Source organism: Mastigoproctus giganteus, chromosome 3, assembly GCF_048544385.1.
Source record: "Mastigoproctus giganteus isolate SK-2022 chromosome 3, ASM4854438v1, whole genome shotgun sequence".
NCBI lineage: Eukaryota > Metazoa > Arthropoda > Arachnida > Uropygi > Thelyphonidae > Mastigoproctus > Mastigoproctus giganteus.
Genome location: NC_143577.1, coordinates 236,739,713 through 236,751,981, shown reverse-complemented (window position 1 = coordinate 236,751,981; position 12,269 = coordinate 236,739,713). Strand labels below are relative to the sequence as shown.

At 37.1% G+C, this 12,269-nt stretch overlaps 1 protein-coding gene across 7 annotated transcripts in view; it reads left to right on the top strand.

Moving 5' to 3' along the window:
• LanB1 (laminin subunit beta-1) overlaps positions 1-12,269 on the top strand; it is a 503,856-nt gene that overhangs the window by 439,493 nt on the left and 52,094 nt on the right. For all 7 annotated transcript variants that reach the window (XM_090369708.1, XM_090369709.1, XM_090369712.1 and 4 more), the window contains one exon: positions 1,521-1,709. In XM_090369708.1, the coding sequence (XP_090225834.1) occupies positions 1,521-1,709 (189 nt within the window). The remainder of the gene's footprint in view (positions 1-1,520; positions 1,710-12,269) is intronic.

Below are 12,269 nucleotides of genomic sequence, written 5' to 3'. Positions count from 1 at the left end.
CTTTGCAATTAATTAATCTTTTTTTTTTTTTTTTTTTAAGTTTCTTTCCTTCTAATTGGCTTGCTAATTAAGCCATCAATTTCTTATAATTCAATTTATCATTTAGGTTTATTCACATTCTTTCCCTATCATCCACCTTCAATACTTCTCTTTCTTTCTGTCTGTTTTTTCTACTAGTTATGGCACCTTGTGTTTTTTACACATCCATCTGTTAGCTCTTTTTCCATTGTTTTATTACATTAACCTTATATATATAAATTTGAGTTTCCACTTTCCCATGCTTGGTTGAATTTCCACAATTAAGCATGTATTATGTGAATTAAATCACAAATAAAAGTCATTATAATAATAAAGTACATAATATATCTGAATCAGATTGCAAATAAAAGTCAACAGTTAATATACATATGAAATTGATAATCTTGGACACTGATGTAATGACAAAGGTGTACCATTTTATTTTTTAGTATGGCCGACAATAATAAGGATGTGTGTCGAACTGAAGTGACGATGCATTTGGAAATATTGCATCGTATCAGCAGCCCACCAGTGACTGCTGTATTTTGCATGCCAGGCTATACTACCTGAACACTGGTATAAAAAAATCTGACAAGAAGACATGAAAAAATGAATTCAACTTATGTGTTCAGTTATACAGAATGTAAAGTCCACTAACAGTAAAACAGCAGTTGACCAAAAACTTGTAATCAGAATACATTAACCGCTAGAAAATTAAAATCCAACTAATGCATTTCAACCAAAAACAGTGACACGTAAAATATGAAATCAAAACCGAAAATAAATTGATGGACACATTTACAGTACATCCCTCTAGAAGTAGCTTTTCCAACTTGTGATGTTCATTTTTATTACACACCTATGACATTCTTAACAGAGCTTAAGTCTATTGTCATGAACCAGCATATAGCCATATTCAAAATATTTAATGTCCAGATCCAATTTGCAAAGTCTCAAGATCAGATGTTTACATGTATTTTTAAGGTTTTGAGAAGTTTCAGTAAATTAAACAATGGTGATATCTATTTCTTTTGCAGGAAAAACAAACCAGAGGACACCAGCTTAAGTTAAAGAAGGATAGCTGTAGACTGGGTATAAAAAACATTCCAAATACCTTTTAGTAAAAGGGTCAATAAGGTTACTATAATTTCACTATTGTAAAAGGGTCATTAAATATTTGAATGACTTTCTACTTACATAATCTTGTAGGCCTGACTTAGCCGAGTGGTCAGGAGCACGAGTGCAGTAGCACACGCTCTTTGGGTGGACTGGGGTTCAAGCCCATGACTACTAAATATGATTAAAATTTGTATTTACCTAATCTTGTGAAACTAGAGAAGTGTTGGACAGTGAAACAATCCCCCCCCCCGAGCTCCTTTTTAGTACTACTAAACAGGCCTGAGCTCCTTGAACCATGCCTTTATATATTCTAATGCTGAGAGCAACTTATATTCATTAATGTAATTCGTTATGTAATTTCATTAATTTTTATAAAATTTTAGGTTGAAGAAGCAAAGCAAGATGCTGATGAAGCATTGGAGGAAGCCAGACTGGCATTTGAACGTGCACAGACTGCCAAAAATAGATCAGAAAATGCCACAGATGCAATAGAACTACTTTTAGATAGAATTGATGAATTTTTACAAGCTGGAGGTGCTAGACCTGCAGAAATCAGAGTATTAGCTGAAGAGGTAAGTAATGCTGAATGCTCTTCTATAGTTAGTTAAGTAATGAAAATAAGAGTGCTTTTTTTTTTAATTAACATGTCTGTGCTCAGAATAAGGTGTAAATTTAACTCAGGGGAAAATTTATTTCATATTTTTAAAAAAACTAATTATTGTATATTTTTGAGACCTTTCTAGGTAATTCTCAAGGATAAACTCTATTTAAATTCAGCTGTGGACAGAGCATCACTAAAATTATCCCTGAGTAAATTTACATTCCATACTTTCACTTTCAGCCTTTTTTGTGAATAGATTTAATATCAATTGGGACAAAGGATGCAAGAAAGCAATCTTATACAACATTAGCAAAAAAAAAAAATTCCCATATCATCTGTCCATCTCCTTTAATTTGTCTGGTTCTTCCTACAAAAATGATTTATCTAAACTTCCTGCTGTGCTTTTTTTTTTCTAAAGTTCCTGCAGAAGGTTGGAGAAATTTATCTAAAGTTCCTGCAGAAGACTGTTTGCAACAGTGATGCAAATTTGGATTTAATGGTTAGGCCAGATAAATACTGAATTGCTGTAACCATTAAAATGAAATGGCAAAATAGAAATACAGGCACTCCCCGATTTATGTAATACTCAACTTCTGTAAATTCTACTTTATGCAAGTTTTTGCCAGCCAGTGCAAACTTAAAAAAATCATGGAAATATATTTTGCATCCCGCAAGAATAAATGGGGTATTGTGAAAATATCGCAATGTGAAACCAATAACACATTGTTTTTTTTTTTTTTTTTTTTTGTAATTTGTTCCAAGACCTCGGAAGCTAATTTTCGCTATATAATTAAGCTATTTATCTCTCTAAAAGGTTATTTTTATAATGGAGCGCTGTCTTTTCGTTATCATGTTCCGTTATAAGAATCAATTTTGAACGTCTTTGTTGATATTTTTCTGAAGAACATTTCTGGAGGTCATGACCATAAGATAATAAAAACAATTTGCACTTTCCAGTTTATTGGGCTTTTCTGTGAGTGCAATCCATTATAAATGGGTAGTCAACTCTATCTTATTGCGTTTGCGATAATCCCGATAACTGGAATTGTGTGGGTTTTTATATTATTATGGTGAAATGTGTTCCCATTCACTGAAATCTTCAGTCATATAAAAAACACATAAATAAATTTTTAGAAGCTTCTCTTCTTTCCTATTTACTTATTACAATGATGAAGGAAAAGCGACCCACGGAAAGTGCAAATGGTGGCAGTGCTAGGAAATGAAACAAAATTGATTTAGAAATGAAGGTGAAAATGATTAAGAAGTATGAAGCAGGACAAAGTTTGTCATCTATTGCACTGGAATTAGGTCTTGCTGCTTCAACAGTGAATACCATTTTAAAGGACAGTGTGCGTATAAAAGGACATGTTAAAGGATCAACACATTTAGATCAACAGTGTTCAGTTGCTATATTGAAGATGGAAAAGCTATTAATAATATGGATTGAAAATCAGATTTAGAAGTGAGTGCCCCTCAGTCTAATGGCCATTCAAGCAAAAACAACAAGTGTGTATGAAGATATTAAAGATAAGTATGGCGAACTCCAAGTTCATGGCAAGCAAGCATCGCGCTAGTTTCCACAACGTTAAAGTATGCAGTGAAGCTGCCAGTGCCGATTCTGCAGCTGCAGAAAAATTTTTTGTGATGTGTTGGAAAAAACCCCTTCTAAATTTCCACAGCCCTAAACCTCTGCAGTGGCGTACTTATCAGCTGGAGATGTTGATTCTGGCAATGATGCTCAAAAGGTAAAACTTGCCAACGTTATGCCTGTCCCTTCCCCTTTTTTTGTGATGTTATAATTTTGAAATTTTTGTAATTGCACACTTTTGTAATTTTTCCTACGCATGAAATAAAAAAAAATTTAATAAATAATTCTATTTACACGTTCATCGAACATTTCTTTTTTGCTTCAGTCAAATTCAGTAAGCATAGTTGCAACTGCTGTGTAAGCATTTAGGGAAATTCTGACTTACGTAGAGTTCTACAGAATGCAACCCTTACTTAAGTCGGGGAGTGCCTGTATAAAACTTATTGTTTCCGTGTGGAAATGCAATGAGCAGAGGTGCCTCTGTAGCCAGGTGGGAAGGAGCAGCAGTGCGTAACACACGCTTCTTGATTAAACTGGGGTTCGAGCCCGTCACCACCAAATACGGAGGATGCGGAAAGGTCAGGGAATGACCACCGCATATCCCCGGAGCAATATGGCCTCAGTTGCTAATGCTCCTAAAAACCAAATAACAAACAGCAATGAGCAGTGTTTGCAATATTTGAATGAAAATCAACATGGAACCAGAGGAATAGTATAGACTTCATGGAAAAAAGAGACCTATGTTTCAGTTTCAGTAAATTGGTGAAAAAATAAAAAAGATCAAAAAATAAATAGAAAATGAACAGTAATAAACTATCCATAAAACTATTATAAAGGCCTTCTCCAGAACAAACCCTCTTTTTAGCAACCAGTTTTGGTCCCTGAGCCTAGTATAGAAATAAAGTAATTTGTAAACCTAACCTGTAGCTGTGTTTCATCATATATGATCTTAATTTAAACACAACGCAACAAACATTTGTCTACTTTATTTCTATAGTAGGCTATTTTATTCACCTTTTATACACTGAGTGATCACTGCATTATGACCACCTACCTAATACTTCGTAGGTCCTCCTTTTGTCCTCAGTACAGCAGCTATACGACATGGCATTGGTTCAACAAGATGTTGGAAGCGTTCGGGAGATATGGCCAACCAAGCTGTGTGTAATGCGGCTAGCAATGCAGGTATGGAGGTGATTGGTGTATCCAGATGCCTGATATGCCTTTCCATAGTGTCCCACAAGTGCTCTATGCGATTGATATTGGGAGAGTTCGGAGGCCAATCGATATGCTGGATCAGAACTGTGTTCCTCAAACCATTCCTGCACATCGAGTGCCCCATGGCTCGGCGCATTGTCATCTTGGAAGACACCATCGCCATTCGGGAAAACGTGTAGCATAGCAGGGTGTACACAGTCAGCAGGCAGTTGACGATAGCGGAGACCAGTGATATGTTGTTCCACATGCACCAGGGGTTCAAGTTCCTGCCAGTGAAACATGCCTCACACCATACTAACGCCTCCACCGGCCTGCACTTTTGATACCATGCATGATGGATGAAGCGCCTTATGTTGTTGAAGCCAAATTCATACACAACCATCCACAGTGTGGAGTAAATAACATGACTCATCCGACCAGCACACCTTCCAGTCTTCTAACGTCCAACTTGCATGCTCTTTGCACCAAGAGAGTCTTTTACGCTGGTGAACCTTGGTTAGGAGAGGATGCCGTAGGAATTGTCTGCTGGTATAGCCCATACGTGCGAGCGTGCGGTCATGCCAGATATTGTTCCGGGTTGGCCCATGTTGTATCAGGTAGTCAACTCTTCAACAGTGCTGTGCCTGTTCGCCTGTACGAGTCTTCGGACCCGGCGGTCACCTCTAACATCAACCTTTCGCTGACTTTTGCAGTTTTGCCATCGGGTCGTTGTTTTACCATTTTGATGCCAGTCCTGGTACACTTTAACAATGGTGGCTCTCCAACACCCCACCAGTTCAATAGGCACATTTTAGCCACAGTAGCTGTTGCGCCAAGAACTCATAAATCAATCAATCAACCCACCAGTTCAGCCATTTGGGAAATCGAGGCACCAGCTTGCCGAGCTCCATCATCAACCTTTCGCTGACTTTTGCAGTTTTGCCGTTGGGTCGTTGTTTGACCATTTTGATGCCAGTCCTGGTACACTTTAACAATGGTGGCTCTCCAACACCCCACCAGTTCAATAGGCACATTTTGGCCACAGTAGCTCTTGCGCCAAGAACTTATAAATCAATCAATCAACCCACCAGTTCAGCCATTTGGGAAATCGAGGCACCAGCTTGCCGAGCTCCCACAATCTGTCCTTTATCAAAGTCCAATAAATCCTTCCTTTTAACTATCACGCTCGGAATTTTACTACCTTCCGAACCACTGACACCTTATCTATGCTACGTAGATCGACTAACTGCACACTCTCATACCTCACATGGTCAACGGGTCACATTCAGTTTTCATAGGGGTGGTCATAATTCAGTGATCACTCAGTGTATAATTTACTTTTTTCCACTTGTGGTCACTACTGTCCTTATGTAGCCCTAACCTATAGCTGTGTTCATCACATTGAACCTTAATTTAAACACAACACACAGTTGGCTACTTTATGTAATTTACTAAATCCAAAACTGTCCCTCTGGCTCTATGTGCATTTTTATTCAAGTGTTGCATGTCACAACACACGGTGCTCAATGTATGTTTCATATTTTGTTTTTTCTATTTTTGTTCCATTTTAGTATTTCATCTTTAGTTCAGTTCACTGTTGGGCCAAAAATATTCAGTACAGTCAGTCCTCGTATAACACGTGTTTACACTACACGAATTCGATCATACACGATTTATAAATAGGGAGACAATGTCGCACACCGGATTCGCTTATGCACGATTCGTCTTTGTGTTTATGAGAAATGGCAATTGAACGCGGCGGAATCACCCCAACTGAACACAACACAGTAGGAATGAAGACAAGATTCCGAAAATTTATTTGTTTTTTATGATTGAATATTTCACATTTCACATAATAACATAAAAACCCACAGAATTCCAACTATCGGTATTATTGCAAATGTAATTAGATCGACTTTTGCTGCCCGTTTATAACAGCTTCCACTAGCAGGAACCCCAATAAACTGGAAACTGCAAATTGTTTTTATTGTTTTATGGTAGTGACCTCCAGAAATGTGCTTTAGTAAAACATAAGCATGTAAAATGTGATGACCATAGTGTGTTTCTGCTTTTACTGCATTGTTTATTCAGTTTCTACGCATGTGCTGCGTCGTTTATTCAGTTACTACTTGTTCACTGTGAGTTTATGTGTATCAAGCTTGCCTCCTCATTTTTGTTCTTTTTATACTTGTGCTCTATTCTAAAAAAATGAGTAAAATATTTGAAAAAAGTGTGAAAAGGAAACGTTCTAGTTGTGAAAATAATACGGGTTCAGAGAGAAAAAGTAAAGCAATGTCGATAGAAGAAAAATATGAAATTGTGAAATGCTTTGAGCGGAATGAAAGAACATGCGATATTGTGCGTGCTACAGGCCTAAACGAGGGAACGCTGAGAACAATTAGAAAGAATGCAGAAAAAATAAAAGCAACTTTCATAGCATGAACAACTCAAAGTGTAACAAAATCAATTAGATCAAGACACAAAGAATTGGAAGAGATGGAACGTCTTTCATCTGTTTGGATAGAAGATCAAACAAAGAAGTGAACAGGTGCAAGTTTGCTTATGATAGCATTAGCATTAGTAGAGGCATATGATGCAAGAAAGCAAGCTTATGGAGCATCAGCCAAAAAAAACACCACTTCCATTTCACCCCTCCGTTCGTTCGAAATACCTGTCCAGCTGAGCCTTAAATTTATTTAGGCTATCAACTTCCACAACAAGGGATGGAAGTCTGTTCCACCAACCAACTACCCGCTGGCTAAAGGCAAACTTCCACACATCTATCCTACATCTGTCTTGTCTCAATTTGAATTTATGTCCTCTCGGGTGATTTTTCTGAGCAAGAGGAAGAATCCCATCAGCATTGAGCATGCTCAAACCATTCAAGGTTTTATACACCTCTATCAGATCACCTCACCAGTGCCTAGTCTCCAGACCCTGTAATTTGCGAAACTGAAGCCTTTGTAAGAGCAACCCTTTGTTCCATTCACTAATCTTGTTGCCCTTCTCTGTACTCGTTCCAGCAGCTATACATCCTTCTTGAAATGAGGGCTCCAAACCTGTATACAGTACTCAAAGTGTGCCCTGACCATTGCCTTCTACAAGGAAATAATCACCTCCTTATCCCTGCTAGAAAAATTCCTGTATATCATTGACAAGACACAATGAGCTACTCTTGCAGCCCATCTACACTGTTCAGAGAACTTCATATCTGCGTGCACAATTACCCCAAGGTCCTTTTCATTCTCTACCACTGTCAGTGTAGTACCACAGTTGATACGTTGCTCTCGGGTTGCTGTTTCCCATAGGTAGTACTTTACATTTGTCAATGTTAAACTTCATTTGCCACCTCTCAGCCCATCTGCTCAACCTTTCCAGATCCTGTTGCAGCAGCATAGCGTCAGTACTGTCCTTAAAAACCGTGCCAACCTTTGTATCGTCTGCAAACTTGGACATTAAGCTTGATATACCATCATCAATATCATTTATAAATACGGAAAACAATAATGGACCCAACACTGAACCCTGAGGGACTCCACTAATAACATTAGTCCACGATGAGCAGTGTCCATTCATTACCACTCTCTGGCTTCTCCCCCTCAACCACCCCTTTATCCATAGCAGAAATTTGTGCAGCAGTCTTCCATGTGCAACAGTATCAAAAGCCTTTCTAAGATCCAAATATATAATATCAATGTTATTCCCTGCATCCAGTTCTTTTGTGACTGCATCATAGTATCCAATCAAATTGGCCAGGCAAGACTTTCCCTTAACAAACCCATGCTGTGTTTGAGCTATAATTGAAGTCTTGTCTAGATGATCCTGCAGTGCTTCTTTAACCAGTACCTCCATTAATTTTCCTGGAACAGAAGTTAAACTCACAGGTCTATAATTACTTGTGTCAGCCTTTGATCCTCCTTTATGAATTGGGATCACATTTGCACATCTCCAGTCTATGGGTACCTCCCGAGTCCAAGGAAGCTCTCATAATTATGGCTAAGGGTATGTTTACTTCCTTTGCTGCCTCCTTTAATATAACTGGATACACCAGACCAAATTTTCAACTTTTGTCCAGTGTATAGACGAAACCAGACTGCATTGGAAAAAAAAATGCCATCACTAACATATATATCAACAGAGGAAGCACGAGCTCCAGGTTTCAAGACTGCTAAGGATAGATTGACCATTATGTTAGGAGCAAATGCAAGTGGCAACTTGAAACTGAAGCCTGTTGTTGTTTATCATGCAGCCAATCCACGAGCATTAAAAGGGATCTTAAGGACTATCCTGGGTGCTTACTTTAGGAACAGCAGAAGAGGATGGATGACAGGGCAGATCTTCACTGATCTTTTACTAGATGTGTTTCGAAGCTACTGCAAAAAGAAAAATTTGGATTTTAAATTTTAATTTTTTTGGACAACGCACCAAGTCACTCTCCAACCCTTGCTGAACTGTCACCAAACATCAAAATCCTGTTTTTACCCACTAACACAACATCTCTTATCCTGCCACTTGACCAAGGAGTAATTGCTGCTTTTAAGCACTATTACACAAGATGCACATTTAAGATGTTGATAGCAGAAACAGAGGGTGAAAATGCACCAACAGTTAAAGGCTTCTGGAAGTGATTCAACATAAAGAATGCAATTTACATAATTGTGGAGGCTTGAAATGAAGTGACAAAAGAATGGTTAAGTGGTGTTTGGCAGCCTCTTTTACCAGATTTTATTCGTGATTTTAAAGGCTTTCATCCTGTAAATGAGCTTACTAATTTAAAAGCACATTGTGTTGCCCTCGCAAAGCAGATTTGCTTTGAGAAATTGGAGGAAGAAGATTTAGAAGAGTTGCTTCAGTCTCGTGAAGAAGAACTTTCAACTGAAGAACTGCAACTTGTTGCTTGAGTGCAGGTGGAAGGTGAGGAAGACGACAAAGTTGAATGCCTGAACGCCACCATAAAACAACTTTCTACTTCAGAGTTATCTTCAGTTTTAAATTCATTCGAAAAAAGCATGCAGTGGCTAGAAGATAATGATTATAAAGCAGAAGAGCACTTCATACAATTCGATCTGCTTTGGAGCCATATAAGCAGCTACTTTGCAAAAGAAGGAAGATAGCAAAACAACAGAAACAATGTCTTTTTTATGAAAACTCCCGAGAAAGAGACAGAAAATGAGCCACAGCCCTGTAGTTCTGGCGTAACCACATTTCGTCCAAAGTCCTCATCTGCATCTCCTCCACCTCCTCCTCCCAGTTCCGATAATGATGACAACCTGCCACCAGTTTCCCCATAATTCCACTGCTTCAACCCTTACTCAAGCTGTCTTCATTTATTTTTAAGGTAGGAATCTAAATTTAAATGATTAAATTATTAATTTTACATTTTTCAACTGTGTAAGTGTTTTATCACGATTATTTATTGTGTTTGGTAATGTTTTGGTTACAAATGTGTGTCCAATCTTGGGTGGTTGGCACCTAACCCTGTTTTTCCCATAAGACCTGTTATTTATATTGCACAATTCTGCATTGCACAAGGGTTTCTAGGAACACAACTGTAGTGTTATACGAGGATTGACTGCATCAATAATCAGAGTGCAAGCAATAATGAATACTTATTTGGTTACCACTTAGCCTAATCATTAAATCCAATTCTAAAGGACCTTCATATTGCTGTCTTTCCTCAATCAGTGGTTGCCCTTGAAAAAGTTATATTAAGATTGGGTGGTATAGAGCAGCATTTCCCAAAGGTTTTTAGTCACAGAACGCTTTTCATCTCACAATATATTTACAGAACACGTATTCTTTTGTGGCTATTTGGTTTTTAAATAAAAAACATATATATTTAATGCTCAAATGCATTTTATTTTTGAAAATAAAATCAGAGTAAAAATATACATATAAAAATTATAAAATCAGTTGAAAATTAAAGTTTTTTTCTATAAAAAAAGTTATATACATACATACCAAAACAACATCAATTATGATTTTTAAAAGGAAAAAATTAATTGCATTTTAATGGGATTGGTGTTTCTGTGTCTTTCATAAATTCATTTAATATTAGATATAATGCTGGAAAGTTGAATCCTCATGTCAGGTGCAGCATCAAGTCTAATCCTATGTTTAGTTTTTGTTGCAGTATAATAGGAAAAGCCATTCTCACACAAATGAGTTGCAACAAAAGGAAGTAATACTCGAATTGCACGTTTAGCCACATTGGGATACTGTTTTATTAAGCTACTCCAAAAATTATTCAGCGGAAGTTTCTTAAACTTTTGTTTTAAATTAGAGCCAGAAATTAAATCAATTAGGCTTTCGTAATCATGCATAGTGAAGTTTTAACTAGTTCAGCTGGTTTGGCTGTAATTTTAAATGGATTTCAAACCCAAGAATTATCATCGGTGGTTTTTGGAAAATATTCTAATAAAGATGACTGTAAAATTACACTAGAAACATCTTCGTGAATTGTAGACTTTATTTATATCAGAAATTCATGTAACCTGGGGAAGCGGTAAAAGTTATTTAGTTCTACAGAAGATATCCAGAATTCCAGTTTCTTTCTAAAGAATTAAATTTTATCCATTATACTAAAAATTGTCACATTCTTCTCTTATAGTGATAGATTAATTTCATTTAATTTTGAAAAAAATTTCTGCAAGATACACAAGTCTCATTTGCCACGAGGAATTTGTCAAACAGTCAATAAAATTTCATCCCAAGTTACCAGAAGTGAAGAATACCAGTAGTTCACTATGAAGTTCAAAACGTCTCACAAATACAGGGTATGTCAAAATTATGTTAGCATTAGCATTAGCATTAGTAGAGGCATATGATGCAAGAAAGCAAGCTTATTCAGCATCAGCCAAAAAAAAAAAAAAAAAAACCAACCACTACTCCCATTTCACCCCTCCGTTCGTTCGAAATACCTGTCCAGCTGAGCCTTAAATTTGTTTAGGCTATCAACTTCAACAAGCGATGGGAGTCTATTCCACAAACCAACTGCCCGCTGGCTAAAGGCAAATTTCCGCACATCTGTCCGACATCCGTCCTTCCTCAATTTGAATTTATGCCCTCTCAGGTGATTATTCTGAGCAAGAGGAAGAATCCCATCGGCATTGAGCATGCTCAAGCCATTCAAAGCCTTATACACCTCTATCAGATCACCTCGCCGATGCCTAGTCTCCAGGCTCTGTAATTTGCAAAACTTAAGCCTTTCTTCGTAAGAGCAACCCTTTGTTCCATTCACTAATCTTGTTGCCCTTCTCTGTACTCGTTCCAGCAGCTCTACATCCTTCTTGAAATGAGGCCTCCAGACCTGTATACAGTACTCAAGGTGTGGCCTGACCAATGCCTTATACAAGGGAATAATCACATCCCTGTCCCTGCTAGAAACTTATGCTATGTTAAAACTTATATGGAAAAAACATTTGAACATTTGAATTTTATTTATTTATTATTATTTTTTTTTTTTTCAGATATAATGGCAAATAGGTTAACGATAGAAGAAAGAATGTTGATAAATGTTGATTACAATAAATAATGTTTTTTCCATGTAAGTGTTAACATAATTTTGACATACCCAGTACTTTGCCTCTAGATAGCCACCTTACTTCAGTATGTAAAAGAATAACTTTATGCTGACTACCCATTTCATTGCACAAAATTTTAAATAATCTGGATTGAAGTGATCAAGATTTGAAAAAGTTAATAATTTTTATAGCTTCATCCAGCACAATTTTTAAATATGATGGT